Source organism: Meles meles, chromosome 1, assembly GCF_922984935.1.
Source record: "Meles meles chromosome 1, mMelMel3.1 paternal haplotype, whole genome shotgun sequence".
Classification (NCBI taxonomy): Eukaryota; Metazoa; Chordata; class Mammalia; order Carnivora; family Mustelidae; genus Meles; species Meles meles.
In genome coordinates this window covers 138,285,307-138,306,766 of record NC_060066.1, presented here as the reverse complement: position 1 = coordinate 138,306,766, position 21,460 = coordinate 138,285,307, and the positions used below count along the sequence as shown (strand labels likewise).

The 21,460-nt window shown below is 38.2% G+C and overlaps 1 protein-coding gene across 1 annotated transcript in view; it reads left to right on the top strand.

The window, feature by feature from the left end:
• The window catches only part of BRDT (bromodomain testis associated), a 75,964-nt gene extending 54,829 nt beyond the window's left edge, over positions 1-21,135 (top strand). Inside the window, exons 15-17 of the mRNA XM_046018662.1 lie at positions 12,166-12,371; positions 12,978-13,152; positions 21,067-21,135. Coding sequence (XP_045874618.1) covers positions 12,166-12,371; positions 12,978-13,152; positions 21,067-21,135 — 450 coding nt within the window. The remainder of the gene's footprint in view (positions 1-12,165; positions 12,372-12,977; positions 13,153-21,066) is intronic.
• The last annotated feature ends 325 nt before the right edge of the window (positions 21,136-21,460 follow it).

Genomic DNA, 21,460 nt, shown 5'->3' with positions numbered 1-21,460 from the left:
GCACCCATGGCTCCATACAAATTTTAGGATTATTTGTTCTAGCTTTGTGAAAATTGTATTTATATTTTATATTGATTGCATTAAATCTATAGATTGTCTTGGATAGTGTGGACATTTTAATAATATTTGTCCTTCCAATCCATGAGCATGAAATACCTTCTATTTGTGTCATCTTCAGTTTCTTTTATCAGTATTTTATACTTCTCAGAGTAGAGGTCTTTCACCTCCTTGGTTAAATTTATTCCTAAGATGTCTACTATTTTTGATGCAATTGTAAATGGGATTGTTTTCTTAGTTTCTCTTTCTGCTTCTGCATTGTTAGTGTATAGAAATGCGATGGAATTCTGTATTTTTTTTTTAATTTTTTGGTACTGATTTTATTGTACCCTGTACCTATTGACTTTACTGAATTCATTTATCAGTTCTAGTAGTTTTTTTTGTGAAGTACTTGGGGTTTTCTAAATACAGTATCATGTCATCTGCAAATAGTAAAAGTTTTACTTCCTTACCAATGGCAATGCCTTTCATTTCTTTTTGTCTGATTGTTTTTTTTTTTTAAGATTTTATTTATTTATTTGAAAGAGAAAATGAGAGAGAGAGATAGCATGAGAATGGGGAGGGTCAAAGGGTGAAGTAAACTTCCCTCTGAGCAGGGAGCCCAATGCAGGACTTGATCCTGGACTCCAGGATCATGACCTGAGCTGAAGGCAGTTGCTTAACCAACTGAGCCACCCAGACACCCTCTCTTGTATGGTTGTTAAAACTAGGACTTTCCAACTATGTTGAATAAAAATGATGAGAATGGACATCCTTGTCTTTTTCCTGATCTTAGGGGAGAAGTTTCTATCTCACTTATTTCTGCTTCAATCTTTATCATTTCCTTCCTTCTGCTGACTTTAGGCTTTGTTTGTAGTTATTTTTCTAGCTTCTTTAGGTGTAAGGTTAGGTTGTCAATTTGAGATTTCTCGTGCATCTTGAAGTAGGCCAGTATTGTTAAAAACTTCCCTCTTAGCATCCCAAAGATATTGGACTATTGTGTTTTTATTTTCATTTGTCCCTACACATGTTTTGGTTTCCTCTTTGATCTCTTGGTTGAAAAATTCATTGTTCAGTAGCATGATATTTAACCTCCATATATTTGTGTTCTTTCCAGATTTATTCTTGTGGTTGACTGCTAGTTTCATAATGTTGTGGTTAGGAAAGATGTGGATATGACTTTGGTCTTTTTGAATTTGTTGAGATTTATTCTGTGGCCTAACATGTGATCCATACTGTATTTGCACTTGAAAAGAATATGTATTCTGCTGGTTTAGGATAGCATGTTCTGACTGTATCTTTTGGTTCCATCTGATCCAATGTGTCATTCAAAGCCACTGTTTTCTCTTGATTTTCCATCTTGATAATATACCATCAATGTAAATCAGGTGTTAAAGTCCCCTACTATATTATATTGCTATTAATTACTTCCTTTATGTTTGTTATTAGCTGCTTTATGTATTTGGGTGCTCCTATCTTGGGTGCATAGATAGGTACAACTGTTATATCTTCTTCTTATGTCTCTTGTTTCAGTCCTTGTTTTAAAGTCTTTTTTATCCACCCATAACCAGGAAGGAAATTGAAGCAGTAATCAAAAATCTCCCAACAAACAAGAGCCCAGGGACAGATGTCTTCCCAGGGGAAATCTACCAAACGTTTAAAATCGTTTTTGCAGGGCGCCTGGGTGGCTCAGTGAGTTAAAGCCTCTGCCTTCAGCTCAGGTCATGATCCCAGGATCCTGGCATGGGGCTCTCTGCTCAGCAGGGATCCTGCTTCCTCCTCTCTCTCTGTCTGCCTCTCTGCCTACTTGTGATCTCTGTCTGTCAAATAAATAAATAAAATCTCAAAATCATGTTTGTTTGTTTGTTTTTAAGATTCTATTTATTTATTTATTTATTTATTTTTAAAGGTTTTATTTATTTATTTGACAGATCACCAGTAGGCAGAGAGGCAGGCAGAGAGAGAGGAGGAAGCAGGCTCCCTGCTGAGCAGAGAGCCCGACACGGGACTCGATCCCAGGACCCTGGGATCATGACCTGAGCCGAAGGCAGAGGCTTTAACCCACTGAGCCACCCAGGCGCCCTTTATTTATTTATTTGACAGAGAGCGAGAGAGACATTGAGAGAGGGAACACATATAGGAGAAATGGGTGAGGGAGAAACAGAGTTCCCACGGAGTTGCGAGCCTGATGGGTTAATCCCAGGACCCTGGGATCATGACCCAACCTGAAGGCAGATGCTCAATGACTGAGCCACCCAGGCACCCCTCTACCAATACTTAAAGGAGAGTTAATGGATATTCTTATGAAACTGTTCCAAAAAACAGAAATGGAAGGAAAACTTCCAGACTCATTCTCTGAGGTCAGCATTACCTTGATCCCAAAACCAGACAAAGACCTCACCAAAAAGGAAAATTACAGACCAATATCCCTGATGAACATGGATGCCAAAATTCTTACCAAGATACTAGCCAGTAGGATCCAACAGCACATTAAAAGGATTATTCACCAGGACCAAGTGGGATTTATTCCTGGGCTGCAAGGTTGGTTCGATAACAGCAAATCAATCAGTGTGATATACTTCTTAATAAAAGAAAGGATAAGAGCTATATGATACTCTGAGGAGATGGAGAAAAAACATTTGACAAAGTACAACACATCCTTTCTTGATTAAAACTCTTCACATTGTAAGGATAGAGGGTACATACCTCAATATCATAAAAGCCGTCTATGAAAAACTTCCAGCAAATATCATTGTCAGTGAGGAAAAACTGACAGCTTTTTCCCTAAGGTCAAGAACATGGCAGGGATCTCCACTATCACCACTGTTGTTCAACATGGTACTAATGATGAATAATATGTTGGCTAAATGAACATAAAACAAGATTATAATAAAAAATATTTTAAAAATCACATACACAAAAAATGTGTATGCTACCTAGAACAATCTACTCATTCAAAACAATCCCTATCAAAATACCCTTAACTTTCTTCATAGAACTGGGGCAAATAATCCTAAAATTTGTATGGAACCAGAAAAGACCCTGAATAGCTAAAGGAACATTGAAAAAGAAAACCAAAGCTGGTGGCATCACAATTCCAGACTTCAAGCTGTATTACAAAGCTGTAATCATTAAGACAGTATGGTACTGGCCCAAAACAGACACATTCATCAGTGGAACAGAATAGAGAACTCAGAAAAGGACCCTCAACTCCATAGTCAACTCATCTTTGACAAAGCAGGAAAGACTATCCAATGGAAAAAAGACTGTCTCTTCAACAAATGGTGTTGGGAAAATTAGCCACATGCAGAAGAATGAAGCTGGACCATTTCTTGACACCATATACAAAAAAAAGACTCAAAATGGATGAAAGACCTCAGTGTGAGACAGGAATCCAAATCCTAGAGGAGAACACAGGCAGCAACCTCTTGGAGTTCAGCTATAGCAATTTCTTGCTAGACACATCTCCAAAGGCAAGGGAAACAAAAACGAAAATGAACTCTTGGGACTTCATCAAGATCAAAAGCTTCTGCACAGCAAAGGAAACAGTCAACAAAACCAAAAGACAACTGACAGAACAGGAGAAGATATTTACAAATGACATATCAAATAAAGGGCTAGTATCAAAAATCTGTGAAGAACTTATCAAACTCAAGACCCAAAGAACAAATAATCTAATCAAGAAATGGGCAGAAGACATGAACAGACATTTCTACAAAGAAGACATCCAGATGACCAACAGACACATAAAGTGCTCATCATCACTTGGCATCAGGGAAATACAGATCAAAACCACAGTGAGATACCACCTCACACCAGTCAGAATGGCTAAAATTAACCAGTCAGGAAATGACAGATGTTGGCGAGGATGCAGAGAAAGGGGAACCCTCCTACACTGTTGGTGGGTATGCAAGCTGGTGCAGCCATTCTGGAAAACAGCATGGAGGTTCCTTAAAATTTGAAAATATAACTACCCTACAACCCAGCAATCACTCTATGGGGTATTTACCCTAAAAATACAAATGTAGTGATCCAAAAGTGCATGTGCCTTTAAATGTTTATAGCAGCAATGTCCACAATAGCCAAACTATGGACAGAACCTAGATCCATCAACAGATAAATAGATGAAGAAGATGTGGTAAACACACACACACACACACACACACACACACACAGGAATATTACATAGCCATCAAAAAATGAAATCTTACCATTTGCAACAACATGGTTGGAATTAGAGGGTATTATGCTAACTAAGCAAAATAATTCAGAGAAAGACTGTTACAGGCTATCACTGATGTTTGAAATTTGAGAAACAAGACAGAAGAGCATAGGGAAAACAGGGAGAAGAGAGGAAAAAATGAAATAAGACGAAACCAGAGAAGAAGACAAACCTCAGGAAACTGAGGGCTGCTGGAGTGGAGGGGGTGGGGAGGGTTGGGGTGGCTGAATGATGTTTGTTGAGGGAGCAGTATCTGTTGGTGAGTGCTGTGTATTATGAAGGACTTATGAATCATAGACCTATACCCCTGAAACAAAGAATACATTGTACGTTAATTAAAAAAAAATTAAAAGCTAAAAAAGAGGGGCATTACAGGGTAGACATTTAATGAAATAATTGTAGCTTTAACAGGAATATTCTTTAGTACAATGGATTTTTTTCACACTGAAAATGTGTGGCAGTAAAGAGTACAATGACTAATGACTATTTATATACTTTGAGGTCACTAATTGCTATGTTTTCATGACCAACAGATTTTTTTTTTAAAGATTTTATTTATTTATTTGGCAGACAGAGATCACAAGTAGGCAGAGAGGCAGGCAGAGAGAGAGAGGAGGAAGCAGGCTCCCCGCAGAGCAGAGAGCCCAACACGGGGCTTGATCCCAGCACCTTGAGATCATGACCTGAGCCTAAAGCAGAGGCTTTAACCCATTGAGCCACCCAGGGGCCCCTGACCAACAGTTTTACCAACCATTACTTTTGTACCGTGAGGGCAGATGGCAGCACAGGGAAAACAATGTGAATGTTTCAGTATTATTATGGAAAGGGTTTTGATCTTGTGGACTCCCTACAAATGTCTGAGGACCTTCAGAGATCCATGGATCACATTTTGAGAACCACTTCTATATAGGAATCTATTGAAATAAATATACCACACTAAATTAAAAAAAAATTAAAAAGAATAAAGTCTGTTTGTCCAATACAAATGTTTTCCTTTCTCTTCCATTCACATGGTAAATGTTTTTCCATCTATTCACTTTGAATCTGCATGTGTCGTTAGTATGAAATGAGTCTCTTGGAGACAGCATATTGGTGAGCCTTGCTCCTTTATCCATTCCATCACCGTTTGTCTTTTGATTGGAGTGTTTAGTCCATTTTCGTTCAAAGTAATTAGTGATAGGTATGGACTTACTGCCATTTTGTTGCTTGTTTTGTGGTTATTTTTGTAGGTCTTCCCTGTTCCTGATTTTTTTCCTGTTCTCTTCTCATACAGTTCGTTGGCTTTATTTAGTGATAGACTTGAATTCTCTTCTTTTCTCTTCTCTCTCTCTCTCTCTCTTTTTTTTTTTTTTTTTTTTTTTTTGCATATCCATTACTGGTTTTTAATTTTTGGTTACTATTAGGTTTAAATGTAACATCTTATGCATATAGCAGTCTATATTAACTTGATGGTCCTTTAGGTTGGGCCTATTCCTTACTACTATCTATATGGTATGGTATCATACCTTACATTCTTTTATTTTGTGAATCCTTTGACTACTTTTTGTAACTATACTTAATTTTACTGCTTTTTTGCTTCCTATTTTCTTACTCCTAATTACAGTGTTTCTTCCACTCAAAGAGGCCTCACAGGGCTGGTTTAGTGGTAATGAATTCTTTTAACTTTTCTTTGGGAAACTGTCTCCTTTTCTGAATGATAGGCTTTCTTGATAGAATATTCTTGATTACAGATTCTTTTTTTCTTTTAGCATGTTGAATATATCATGCCACTTTTTCCTTGACTGTACAGTTTCTGCAGAAAAATTAGCTGATAGCCTTATGGGGCTTTCCCTTAAATGTTTTCTTTTCTTCTGAAGCTTTTAAAACTATAGTTTGCAATTTTAATGACTATGTGTCGGGGTGCCTGAAAGGCTCAGTCGTTAAGCATCTGCCTTCAGCTCAGGTCATGATCCCAGGGTCCTGGGATCAAGCCTGGTGTCAGGCTCCCTGCTCCATGGGAAGCCTGCTTCTCCCTCTCCCACTCCCCCTGCTTGTGTTCTCTCTCTCATTCTGTCACACTCTCTCAGTCTCTGACAAATAAATAAATAATTAATATATAAAATCGTCTCAAAAATAAAATAATTACTATGTGTCTTGGTGTGGACCTCCTTGGATCGATTTTACTCAGACTTCTCTATGCCTCCTGGATCTGGATTTCTGGTTCCTTTCCCAGATTTGGGAAGTTTACAGTTATTATTTCTTCAAATAAATTTTCTCTCCCCTTTTCTGTCTCTCTTCTTTCTGGGATTCCTATAATGTGAATGTTACTATGCTTGATGGTGTTGCTGAGTTCCTTAAGTCTTGTTTCATCTTTTATTACTACTACTACTACTACTACTATTACTAGTTTCTCTCCTTTTCAGCTTGATTGTTTTCCATTACTGTACCCTCCAGGTTGCTGATCTGTTCTTGTGCTTCCCGTAGCCTACTATTTATTCCATGTGGTTATTTTTAATTTCACTTACTGAATTCCTATTCTCTGGTTTGTTCCTGTGTGTGTGTGTGTGTGTGTGTGTGTGTGTGTGTGTGTGTGTGTTCCATCTCTTTTTTAATGGTTTCACTGAGGTCTTTCACTCCTGTCTGAAGTCCAGTGAGTATCTTTATGACCAACACTTAAAATTCTCTTCTAGTCATACTACTTATCTGTTTTTATTTTAGGTCTCTGGCTATGACTTTGTCCTGTTCTTTCATTTGGGACATACTCCTCTTCTCATTTTGTCTAATTCTCTGTGTCTGTTTCTTTGTGTTAAAAAGTCAGCTACATCTACACTTGAAAGTAATGGGCTTTCCATATAAAGAATCATGTCATCTGCGAAGAGAGAGAGTTTGACTTCTTCCTTGCCAATTTGGATACCTTTGATTTCTCTTTGTTGTCTGATTGCTGTTGCTAGAACTTCTAATACTATGTTGAACAAGAGTGGTGAGAGTGGGCATCCTTGTCGTGTTCCTGATCTCAACGGGAAGGCTGCAAGCTTTTTCCCATTGAGGATGATATTTGCTGTGGGTCTTTCATAGATAGATTTTATGAAGTTCAGGAATGTTCCCTCTATCCCTATACTTTGAAGCGTTTTCATCAGGAACGGATGCTGGATTTTGTCAAATGCTTTTTCTGCATCAATTGAGAGGACCATGTGGTTCTTCTCTCTTCTCTTATTGATGTGTTCTATCACACTGATTGATTTGCGAATGTTGAACCAACCTTGCAACCCAGGGATGAATCCCACCTGGTCATGGTGGATAATCTTTTTAATGTGCTGCTGGATCCTGTTTGCTAGGATCTTGTTGAGAATCTTTGCATCCGTATTCATCAGTGATATTGGTCTGAAATTCTCCTTTTTGGTAGGGTCTTTGCCTGGTTTGGGGGTCAGGGTAATGCTGGCTTCATAAAAAGAGTCTGGAAGTTTTCCTTCTGCTTCAATTTTTTGGAACAGCTTCAGGAGAATTGGTGTTATTTCTTCTTTGAAAGTTTGGTAGAATTCCCAAAGACTCCACCCCCAAACTACTAGAACTCATACAGCAATTCAGTAACGTGGCAGGATACAAAGTCAATCTACAGAAATCAGTGGCTTTCTTATACACCAACAATGAAAATACAGAAAGGGAAATTAGAGAATCGATTCCATTTACTATAGCACCAAGAACCATAAGATACCTGGGCATAAACCTAACCAAAGAAGTAAAGGACCTATACTTGAGGAACTACAGAACACTCATGAAAGAAATTGAAGAAGACACAAAAAGATGGAAGACTGTTCCATGCTCTTGGATTGGAAGAATAAACATTGTTAAAATGTCTATACTGCCTAGAGCAATCTATACTTTTAATGCCATTCCGATCAAAATTCCACCGATATTTTTCAAAGAGCTGGAGCAAATAATCCTAAAATTTGTATGGAGCCAGAAGAGACCCCGAATTGCTAAGGAAATGTTGAAAAACAAAAACAAAACTGGCGGCATCACGTTACCGGATTTCAAGCTTTACTACAAAGCTGTGATTACCAAGACAGCGTGGTACTGGCATAAAAACAGACACATAGACCCAGTGGAACAGAGTGGAGAGCCCAGATATGGACCCTCAACTCTATGGTCAAATAATCTTCGACAAAACAGGGAAAAATATTCAATGGAAAAAAGACAGTCTCTTCAATAAATGGTGCTGGGAAAACTGGACAGCGATATGTAGAAGAATGAAACTCGACCATTCTCTTACACCGTACACAAAGATAAACTCGAAATGAATAAAAGACCTCAACGTGAGACAGGAATCTATCAGAATCCTAGAGGAGAACATAGGCCGTAACCTCTTCGATATCAGCCACAGCAACTTTTTTCAAGATATGTCTCCAAAGGCCAAGGAAACAAAAGCAAAAATGAACTTTTGGGACTTCATCAAGATCAAAAGCTTCTGCACAGCAAAGGAAACAGTCAACAGAACAAAGAGGCAACCCACGGAATGGGAGAAGATATTTGCAAATGACAGTACAGACAAAGGGTTGATATCCAGGATCTATAAAGAACTTCTCAAACTCAACACACACAAAACAGATAATCATATCGAAAAATGGGCCGAAGATATGAACAGACACTTCTCCAACGAAGACATACAAATGGCTATCAGACACATGAAAAAATGTTCATCATCACTAGCCATCAGGGAGATTCAAATTAAAACCACATTGAGATACCACCTAACACCAGTTAGAATGGCCAAAATTAGCAAGACAGGAAACAACGTGTGTTGGAGAGGATGTGGAGAAAGGGGAACCCTCTTACACTGTTGGTGGGAATGCAAGTTACTGCAGCCACTTTGGAGAACAGTGTGGAGATTCCTGAAGAAATTAAAAATAGAGCTTCCCTATGACCCTGCAATTGCACTGCTGGGTATTTACCCCAAAGATACAGATGTAGTGAAAAGAAGGGCCATCTGTACCCCAATGTTTATTGCAGCAATGGCTACGGTCGCCAAACTGTGGAAAGAACCAAGATGCCCTTCAACGGATGAATGGATAAGGAAGATGTGGTCCATATACACAATGGAGTATTATGCCTCCATCAGAAAGGACGAATACCCAACTTTTGTAGCAACATGGACGGGACTGGAAGAAATTATGCTGAGCGAAATAAGTCAAGCAGAGAGAGTCAAGTATCATATGGTCTCACTTATTTGTGGAGCATAACAAATAACATGGAGGACATGGGGAGATGGAGAGGAGAGGGAGTTGAGGGAAACTGGAAGGGGAGATGAACCATGAGAGACTATGGACTCTGAAAAACAACCAGAGGGTTTTGAAGGGGCGGCGGGGGGGTGGGGGGGTTGGGAGGTTGAGGAACCAGGTGGTGGGTAATAGGGAGGGCACATACTGCATGGAGCACTGGGTGTGATGCCAAAACAATGAACACTGTTATGCTGTAAATAAACAAATAAAAATAAATTTAAAAAAAAAAAAAGAAAGTAATGGGCTTTCGAAAAAGAGGTCATGTAGTACCCTTCCTGTAGTGCAGTGTCCCGTTTAACAGAACCTGGCACTTCAGTCATGTCTTCTGTGTATGTCACGTGTGCCCTACTGTTATGGCTAAGCCACTTTTGCCTTCAGCCTACTTATGTGCAATGGCTCATTGCCTGTTGTAGGCAAGATTTGGTTCCAGTTTTGTTATTGAGCCAGTCTTCAGTTGCTTTGGGTTTAAGTTGAGTCAGACCAGGCATTTGCCACAGAGGCATTAGCATAGAACTGCTGAGTGCTTCCCTGTGTTTTGTCCTGATGAGCTTTCATTGGTGGTTGGGTCCTGCAGCTAGACGATATGTCTGGCCCCAGCCCATGGCTGGGGCTGCAGTTGGACTGCTGTGTATGTTTATCTTCCCCTCTCCCCAGAGTAGTGGTCACTTTGGAGTGGTACTAGTCTCTGTCAGGGCTGCTTGCTCACTGCCAGGCTTGTGGCATCGCTTTGGATGGTCTTAAGGGCATATTGGAGGATGTAGGTACACAGGAGAATGTAGGGTAGGTCATGGTGCCAGCAAGAGCCACCTCAGTTCACTGGACTGGGATCAAGTCAAGCTGGGTTTTAGGGTCCAGGTTTGCAGAAGCATGGGGGCAGAGCAAGTGGTGTTAGCAAGTTGTGTGGAGAGTGTTGTGATCATGCTGGTTCCAGGTGTCTAAGCTGGGGGTGAGGGGAGGGAAATGGTACTGAACAACTCCTTTGTTCCTGGAGAAGTCTGTCATTGATTTCTGCCCCTACAACTCATGTCCACTGTATACTCTAAGATAAGTAAACAAATCTTCCTCTTTTATATATATATGCACACACCCCAGAGGTTTTCATATTGGTGCTTCTATTGCTGATCTCCACAGTGCTGTTTGTTGTGCTCTCTTTAAGGACTTAGACTCTACCCTCCCAGTTCTCCCACAGAACCCTCTGAGTTTTAATGTTCCACGTGTTAAAGACCTGCTGGTTGTAAGAACTTAGGAGATTCTGCTTCTCTGGTTTGAAAGCCAAATATTATGGTGGTTCATCTTCCTGGTGCGTCAGGTGTCTGTTTCATTCTCATGCCCATGCTCAGTATCCCTCCCTCCCATAGATAGTCCCACAGAAAGTGCAGTGGGTCTCTTTAGCTTCCCACCACCTCTTGGCCCTTCCTACCCTGCCTCTTCTCTATATTTAGCTGTGTAGAGTCTGTTCTGCCAGTCTTGGGTCATTTTCTGGGTTATTTACACCAATATATGTGTTATCTATTTGTATCCATGGGGCAAGGTGAGTTTAGGATTCTCCTACTCTTACTTCTTCCAGATATAATCCCTGTACTGGAAAATTTTATTTTTTGTTAATTTTATTTTATTTTTTTTTAGATTTTATCTATTTACTTGAGAGAGAGAGAGCAGTGTACACATGAGCAGGGGGTGTGGGGCACAGGGAGAGAGACTCCCTCAAGCAGACTCCCTGCTGAGCATGGAGCCCAGCTCAGTACTCAATCCCACAATCCTCAGATGATGACCTGAGCTGAAATCAAGAGCTGGACACTCAACCAACCAAGCCACCCAGGCACCCCTGTACTTGGAAAATTTTAAACTACACTTCTCTTGGGTTGCATGGATCTAGATCATGATAGAACTCATTTAAGAACAGTGGTCACAGTCAATTTTTTAAGAAAGGAAAGAAAAAGTATGTCAGAGAGTTCCCAGCAAATACCGTGCCACTCTTAAGGCATCATCTTTCTTTGCATCTTATTAATAATTTGTATATTTGGTTTATTTTTTGTATGGTACCATAAATATCTTTTTTTTTACAGGACGACTTAGTGTTTACTTAGTTTTATATTTCTTGTAGATTGTCATTTAAACTGTTGGGTCCGCTTATAATAAGCTAGCTTTTCCAATACAGTACAGTACTGTAAATATATTTTCTCTTCACTGCGATTTTCTCAGTAACATTTTCTCTTCTCTAGCTTAATTTATTGTAAGAATACAGTATATTAATACTTACAATATAGAAAATATGTGTTAATTGACTGCTGATGTTATTGGTTAAGGCCTCCAGTCAATAGGAGGCTATTAGTAGTTTTTTCAGGGAGTTAGAAGTTATACATGGACTTTTGACTAAGTAAGTGTCAGCATCGCAAATCCCCATGTTGTTCAACAGTCAGCTGCGTATGTACATTAAATTGAAATAACTGGTAAGCATGCTATTTTAATTTGATCTTAGATTAATGAGTTTAGCTTATCTGACACATTTTCAGTATTTTTCGTAATTTGATAAAATTACATGAAGGCCTTTGGAATCTTAATTTGATCTATTACTATATCAAAGAATACTGTTTTCCTTCCATGATGTGGTTGACATCTGAGGAAGCAAACTAAATTAAATATTTGTTTTAGGATATAAAGATCAAGAATGCAGACTCTTGGAAGAGTTTAGGCAAACCAGTCAAAACATCCGGTGTACTGAAATCCTCAGATGAGCTCTTCAACCAGTTTAGAAAAGCAGCAATAGAAAAAGAAGTAAAAGCTCGAACACAGGAACTAATACGGAAACATCTGGAACAGAATACAAAGGAAACAAAAATATTTCAAGAAAATCAGAGGTCTCGAATTTACTGTATTAAAGGAGGCTGAGAGATAGTCTTTTTTTTTTCATTTATCTATTTCCTTTTATTTGTTCAAATATTCGTTCATGTCTGCTTGCATTGACTATGTGTAGCAGTCTCCATCCCTTACAGTAGACATGTAATTTTAAATATATTTCTTTTTGTCAAGTGATCATGATTTATCTATTTGGTAGGACACAAAGCAAATTATAATTGCAGAAAGTACAATTTTATTGATTTTTTTTAACTGACAAGTAGTATCTACTTTGAGGAGGATGGAAATTATCAAGTGATTAAGCTGTTTATAACAAGATACTAATATAGCTAAATCATAATGATATTATTTTCCAGAAATATCTTACTTCCATTCTGTGTGAAAGAACATAGAAGTACACCTTGGTTAGTTTCCATAACTTTCTCTTTGTTAATATAGATTGCCTTTGCAAAATTTGACATCAAAAGTCAAACTTAAAAATGACATCATAACATATGAAAAGGATATCTAAAACACTGCTTTATATTTATAATTTAATTAATATATCTTTTGTAATGAAAACTTTTAAGGAACTTAAAACCTACTTTGAGCTATACTTTTTCTTTAAGGGACCTTGACTTCACTCAAGAATCTTTTTCAAATAAGACGCAAAACCAGTACCTCAGAGAAGAACAGAAAGAACATCAGCAGTCTTCAGAAGCTCAAGATAAATACAAACTCTGGCTCCTCAAAGACCGTAATTTAGCAAGGGAGAAAGAGCAAGAGCGGAGGAGGAGAGAAGCAGTAAGTAAATATTAGTTTACTAAATCTAATTAAGGAATGATAACAGAGCAGTATCTTCTACAGATTCAAAGACAAATTCGGAGTGGTTTTCATAGACAGTGAATTTACATCTTTAGTGAGGATCAAGTTCTAAAATCAAGAGCCTAAAATAAAAATTTTATAGTCAGAGAGTGTAATCATAGAGTATGGTCATGGAGCTACTAGACTATGTAGGTTCAACTACTAGTTCTGCCATTTCCTAGACTTGTGGGCTTTGGCAATTTATTTAACCTCTCTGTGCCTCCATTTCCTTGTCTGTAAAGTGGGAATAATACCTGTTGTGAAGACAGAATGAATTTACATGTAGTAATAAACACACAGGAACATTCCTGGCATAGAGATAGAGTGCTTTATCACTTACTGTTATTAATTCTTGAAAAATCCATAAACTGTTGATAAATTGGCCAAAAGTTATGCCATATATCCCAGGTCAGTGTTCTAGTTGAACACTAGATGAAGAAGTTGACTTGCATTGTAAGTCAGTTATATCTCTCTCTTTTTTAAAATTTTATTTATTTAGTTCAGACAGAAAGAGCACGAGTTGGGGAGAGGGGCAGAGAAAGAAGTAGTCTTCCAGCTGAGCAGGGAGCCCAATGTGGAGCTCGATCCCAGGACCCTGGGGTCATGACCTGAGCCGAAGGCAGACACAACCAACTGAGCTACCCAGGTGCCCCTAAGTCTGTTATACCTTAATAAAATTGGAAAGGAAAAAAAAAAACTGACATGTTTAAGAGTCTTAATACACAGAAAATAATGTTGAAAAGCGAGAATTAATTCCTCCTTTCATCCATGAATTATTTAGAAGTATATAGTTTCCAAATATTTGGGAATTTTCTGGCTAGTAATTTTTGTTAGTGATTTCAATTCCACTGTAGTCCAAGAATATATAACATCTTAAATTCATTAAGACTTTTTTAACAGTCCACATTATGGTCTACCTTGGTGAATTTTCTCTGTGCACATGAGGAGAATGTGAATTCTGCTGTTGAGTAAAATATTAAACAGGCTAAGTTGGTTGATAGTGTTGTTCAAGACTCCTGCCTATATTCTTGCTGATGTTCTGCCAGCTTATTCTATCAAGTACTGAAAGGGGGCATTGCCATCTATGATTAAGTAGTTGTAGAATTGTCTTTTTATCCTTGTAACTCTGTTTTATTTCATGTATTTTGAAGCTGTGTTGTTAGATACCTGAACATTTAGGATTTTTACGTCCTCTTGATTAATTAATCCCCTTTTCATTACAAAATGATCTTGATTCTTGATGATTCTATTTACTCAGAAATTTACTTGGAAACATACCCACTTCACCTTTTGTATGAGTTACGTTAGTATGGTGTAAAAAAATGTTTTTGTCCTTTTACTTTTAACCTGTGTTGTAATATGTATATATTTTTAAAGATTTATTTATTTGACAGAGAGAGAGACCACAAGTAGGCAGAGAGGCAGGCAGAGAGAGAGGGAGATGCAGGCTCCCCACTGAGCAGAGAACCCGATGCAGGCTCAATCCCAGGATCCTGAGATCATGACCTGAGCTGAAGGTAGAGGCTTAACCCACTGAGCCACCCAGGCACCCCTGTATTTTAATATTTAAAGTGAATTTCAGGGGTGCCTGCGTGGCTCAGTGGGTTAAAGCCTCTGCCTTTGGCTCAGGTCATGATCCCAGGGTTCTAGGATCGAGGCCCACGTCGGGCTCTCTGCTCAGGGGGGAGCCTGCTTCTTCCTCTCTCTCTCTGCGCGCTTCTCTGCCTACTTGTGATCTCCATCTGTCAAATGAATAAATAAAATCTTTTTTTTTAAAAAGTGAATTTCATGTAGGCAACATGTAGTGAGGTCTTGCTTTTTTTTTTTTTTAAATCCAACCTCTGCCTTTTATACAAGTGTTTAGCTAGACCATATTCAATATGATTAATGATAAGGTTAAGTTTGAGTGCAATGTCTTGTTATTTCTTGTTTGTCTGTTCTTGTTAGCTCTTTTCTCCTACATTCTTCTAATCATGTTTTTATGGTTCTGTGTTATTTGCTTCCTTGGCTTATTATCAGTAACACTCTGTTATTTGATGGTTGCTCTAGAGTTTTTAGTATATACTTTAGCTTAACACGGTGTTCCTATGAGTAATGCTATACCACTTCGCATTTGGTAGAATAACCTTACAGCGATGTACTTCCATTTCTCCTCTCCCAGATTATATGCTAACATTTAAGTAGTCAAATTATCTTTTTTTTAACTTTATTTTTTCAGTGTTCCAAGATTCATTGTTTGTGCATCACACCCAGTGCTCCATGTAATACGTGCCCTCCTTAATACCCACCACCAGGCCCACCCAACCACCCATTCCCCTCCCCTCAAAAACCCTCAGTTTGTTTCTCAGAGTCCACAGTTTCTTGTGGTTCATCTCCCCCTCCGATTTCCCCCAACTCACTTCTCCTCTCCTTCTCCCAATGTCCTCCACATTATTCCTTATGCTCCAAAAGTATGTGAAAACCATATGATAATTGACCTTTTCTGCTTGACTTATTTCAGTCAGCATAAACTCCTTCAGTCCCATCAATGTTTATACAGAAATTGGACATTCATCCTTTCTGATGGAGGCATAATACTCCATAGTATCCACATCTTCTTTATCCACTCGTCTGTTGAAGGGCATCTTGGCTCTTTCCACAGTTTGGCAACCGTGGCCATTACTGCTATGAACATTGGGGTACAGATGGCTCTTCTTCTCACTACCTCTATATATTTGGGGTAAATACCCAGTAGGGCAATTGCAGGGTTATAGGGTAGCTCTATTTTTAATTTCTTAAGGAATCTCCACACTGTTTTCCAAAGTGGCTGAACCAACTTGCATTCCCACCAACAGTTGTAAGAGGGTTCCCTTGTCTCCACATCCTCTCCTACACTTGTTAACTGTCTTGTGGATTTTGGCCATTCTAACTGGTGTAAGGTGGTATCTCAATGTGGTTTTGATTTGAATCTCCCTGGGCTAGTGATGATGAACATTTTTTCATGTGTCTGTTAGCCATTTGTATGTCTTCTTTGGAGAAATGTCTGTTCATGTTCATGCTAAGGAAATGTTAAAAAAGAAAAACAAAACTGGGGGCATCACATTGCCTGATTTCAAGCTTTACTACAAAGCTGTGATCACCAAGACAACATTGTACTGGCACAAAAACATAGACCAGTGGAACAGAGTAGAGAGCCCAGATATGGACCCACAACTCTATGGTCAAATAATGTTTGACAAAGCAGAAAAAAATATAGAGTGGTAAAAAGACAGTCTCTTCCATAAATGGTTCTGGGAAAATTGGACAGCTGTATGTAGAAGAATGAAGCTTGACCATGTTCTTACACCATACACAAAGATAAACTTGAAATGGATAAAACACCTCAAGGTGAGGCAGGAATCTATCAAAATCCTAGAGGAGAACATTGGCAGTAACCTCTACAACATCGGCCACAGCAACTTCTTTCAAGACATGTCTCCAAAGGCAAGGGAAACAAAAGCGAAAATGAACTCTTGGGACTTCATCAAGGTCAAAAGCTTTTGCACAGCAAAGGAAACAGTCAATAAAACAAAGAAGCAAACTGTGGAATGGGAGAAGATACTCGTAAATGACAGTACAGACAAAGGGCTGATATCCAAGATCTATAAAGAACTCCTCAAACTCAACACTCAAAAAGCAGATAGTCACGTCATATTATCTTTTTAAAAATTTTAGGGATGCCTGGGTGGCTCAGTTGGTTAAGCATCTGCCTTCAGGTCATGATCGCAGGGTCTTGGGTTTGAGCCCTGCATTAGGCACCCTGCTCAGTGGGGAGTCTGCTTCTCTCTCTTCCTCTGCCCTTCCCCGCTACTGTGCTCTCACCCCTGCCCCAATAAATAAAATCTTTTTAAAGAAGTTTTAAATAAATTAAAATTGTAGATTTACCTATGTAGTTAATCACTTCCAGTGCTCTTCATTCATTTAGATCCAGATATCCAAACTGTATTAATTTAACTTTCTCCTAAAGGACTTAATATTTCTAGTAGTGTGGGTCAGTGGATGAGAAATTCTTTCAAGTTTTGTATATCTGAAAATACCTCTATTTGGCCCTTTTATATCAGTAATAAACTTTATCTTTTAGAACATTTTAGATTCAAAGCAAAATTGAGCCCAAAATACAGTTCCCACATATTCCTCCCCTGCCCCCTACCTATCAACATATAACCTTCCACACTATCAGCATCCCACGATCCGTGAACCAGTATTGTACTACATTGACACATCACTGTCAATCTTAGTTTCTATCAAGAAAAATCCATAGCTTCCTTTAGGGTTCACTCTTTGTGTTGTGCTTTTTATGGGGTTGACAAATTGTAATGACATAGATCAGTCATTACAGTACCATCAGAATAATTACCCTTTTTAAAAAGTCCCCTGTGTATCTCCTACTCATCCCTTCCAACCACTCATCTGTTTATTATCTCCATAGTTTTGCCTTTTCCAGAATGTCATATAGTTGGAATCATATAATGTAGAGCTGTTTCATACTGGTTTCTTTCACTTTAGTAATATACATTTAAGATCTTCTGTGTCTTTTTGTAGTTTGATAGCTCATTTCTTTTGGGCTGAATAAATACTCCCAGTATGTGGCTGTATGACTGTTTATCCATTCACCTATTGATAGACATCTTGGTTGCTTATAGCTTATAGCTTACAGCAATTACAATGAATTGCTATAAACACTCGTGTGTAGGCTTTTGTGTTTTAAACTTGCCTTTATTTTTTAAAAATTTTTTTGCTGGATATAGAATTCTAGATTGTTAATGTTTTTTCTTTCAGTACTTTACAGATGTTCCTTCACTAGCTTCTTCCTTGTTTGTTTCCAGTGAGAAATTTGGTATCTTTGTATAACATGCTTTCCTCTGGCTGCTTTTAACAGTTTTATTCACCACTGGGGTTTTTTTCTATTGCTTTTATACTTTGTTGGGCTTATTAGAAATGTGTGTTTATAGTGTCCATCAAGCTTGGAAAATTTTGGCCATTATTTCTTCATATTTTTTTCTTTTTCCTCTTTTCCTCCTTTGAGCACTTACTAGGCCACTTGAAGTTGTCCCACACTGATGCTCTTTTACTTTAAACCAGTTTTTTTCTTTTCCTTCGGGGTGCCTGGGTGACTCAGTCAGTTAGGTGTCCAGCTCATGATTTCGGCTCAGGTCATGATCTCACGGATTGTAGGATTAAGCCCCGTGTTGGGCTCTGCAATGGGCAAGGAGTCTGCTTGGAATTCTCTCTCTCCTTCTCCCCCTTCCTCTTATCACTCGTGCTTGCTTTCTCTCTCAAATAACTAAATAAAACAATAAAACAATTTTCTTCTACATTTCATTTTGCTTCAGTTCACTAATCTTGAATGTCTGTCTGCTGTTAATTCTATCCGGTGTATTTTTCATCAGAGACCTTGTAACTGTCATTTCTGAAAGTTGAATTTGAGTCTTTTAAAAATATTTTTTGTATTTTTATTAAGCTTTTGAACAAACTAAATACAATTATCATAACCTATTTTAGTGGCTTCTCTGATAATTCTGAGTGTCAGCTCCAGGTTGGTTTCAGTTGATTGTTTGGTCTCTTTATGGAAATGTTTTCCTGCTTCTTTATATGGTAATCATTGATGCCAGATGTTGAGTTTTAACTTGTTGGGTGCTGGGTGCCAGGTGCCCCTGAAATAAAGTACTTTTAAAGTAAAAACAAGTTTCGGGCGCCTGGATGGCTCAGTGGGTTAAGCCGCTGCCTTCAGCTCAGGTCATGATCTCAGGGTCCTGAGATTGAGTCCCGCATCGGGCTCTCTGCTCAGCAGGGAGCCTGCTTCCCTCTCTCTCTCTGCCTGCCTCTCTGCCTACTTGTGATCTCTCTCTGTCAAATAAATAAATAAAATCTTTAAAAAAAAAAAAAGTAAAAACAAGTTTCATTACATATTTTTATAATTTTGCAGTATGTCTGGATACTTAACAGGAATATCACATGATATTTAGATGAGGACAATGTATCCAACTCTCATATTGGAGAGTTAAAATAGAACTTTGGGGAACTCTCTGGGACAGACATGTGGCATCCTAGGCATTAGGCATCCTAGGCATTAGTTGGCATTAGGAAAGTAGCCTGTGTTATGACTTAATAGTTTATCCTTTTGTTTCTCTGACATTTTAAAAGCAACATTTACAGTTTATAAGAGTCACATGTAACTTTTTAATATCCCTTTGGTATATAAGCCATAATTTCAAATCATCTCCCACATAGCCAATGGGAATACTTCTCATCCAGGAAGTCAACCAGTTAGTTGCAGACTGACACATTTACCTACACTCTAGGCTGTTACTATTTACTGATTTAAAAAAAAAAAAACACAGAACACTTTAATTTTTAGAGCTTTTATTTATTTATTTGAGAGAGAGGGAGAGCAAGAGAGATCAGAGAGGGAGAGGCAGACTCTCTGCTGTCAGAGCGCCTGATACAGGGCTGGATCCTAAGACCCTGAGATCATGACCTGAGCCAAAAATAGAGGCTTAACTGACTGAGCCACCCAGGTGCCCCAAGAAACAAACATTTTTTTAAAAAACTTACTTGCTTAATTGGGGGAGGGAGTGGGCAGAGAGAGGGAGATGGAAAGAGAATTCCAAGCCACAACTCCACACTCAGCATGGAACCCAAAGCAGGGCTCAGTCTCATAATCCTGAGATCATGATCTGAGGCTAAACCAAGAGTCAGATGCTTAACCAACTGTGCACCACTCAGGTGCCCCAAAAAACATTTTTAAAAATTTTATAGTTGGTGTCATTTTGGATGCCATCACATGAACCTTTGAGAGAAGACTTGAGAATATAAGAAACATTTATTTCCTTTTGTCTTATTTATTTTAGATTTTATTTATTTATCTGAGAGAATAAGAGAGAGCGAGCAGGGGAGCAAGAAGGGCAGAAAAGGAGAAGCAGACACCTCACTGATCAGGGTGCCCGACATGGGGCTCAGTCCCAGGACCCTGAGATCATGACCTGAGCCAAAGGCAGATGCTTAACCAACTGAGCCACCCAGGCACCCCTATTTCCTTTGTCTTAGACTTTTGTTTACTTTAGCTTATTTTTAATGGCTTTTTAGCATTTAATGAACACCATTGTACTGAGTGTTATACATGCATTTTGGTTTGATTTTCATTAAATATCTATATATAAAATAAACTTGGTTAAATAATTTGCTCTAGGTTACACAGTAAGTGGCAGAATCCAGGAAAGCCTGTAGTTTAATGTTACATATTATAGTTTTCTCAAATAGAGATACTGGTCCATTCAGAAAATAATTTTATGTGTCTAGCACCGTGTTGGTTTTAGAGATAAATGAAGCAATATAATCTCAGTTCATGTCCTTGTTAATATTCTGTCAACACTGAGAGTTTTGTCTCTTGTTTTTTTTTTAATTTTTTAAAAAATTTATTTGACAAACAGAGATCACAAGTAGGCAGAGAGGCAGGTAGAGAGAGAGAAGGAAGCAGGCTCCCTGCTGAGCAGAGAGCCTGATGTGAGGCTCGATCCTAGGACCTGAGATCATGACCTGAGCCGAAGGCAGAGGCTTTAACCCACTGAGCCACCCAGGTGCCCCAAGAGTTTTATCTCTTATATGGAGAAGTTAAACTTGTTCTTAGTGTTCCTGTAAGTTTTATTTATCACATGAACAAGAGTTTAACAAAAGTCAGTATTTGAACAGAAATAGAAAATTACATAAACTCATTATGTTAAATAGTCTTCATGTTGTATAATCTGTTCTAAATGTTGTGTAATCATTTTTATATAGTTCTAACAAAGGCATAAGTTTTTGTAAAGTAATAATGAATTTTCTTCCTTCTCTCTACAGATGGCTGGTACCATTGATATGACTCTTCAAAGTGACATTATGACAATGTTTGAAAACAACTTTGATTAAAACTTATTTAATCATCAACTTAAAATGAATGATATAAAAGATTAAAATGCATATGGTAAAATGATTGATTTCAAACACCAAGATACCAATCTTATATTGTATTTTGACTGCTCTAAAATGATTAAACAGTTTTCACATACATTTTTAATAGCTATACGTTCATTTTCTAAATGGTATAATTTTCAGGGAATTATAATTTGGATCCCTAAAAATTGAATAAATTCCCAGATGTTATTCATTTTATAAATAATTGTCTGCTATGTATTATAGACCCTTTGTAAGCAGTGGAGATCTAAAAGAGATAGCCCCTTCTTGTTTAAAAATG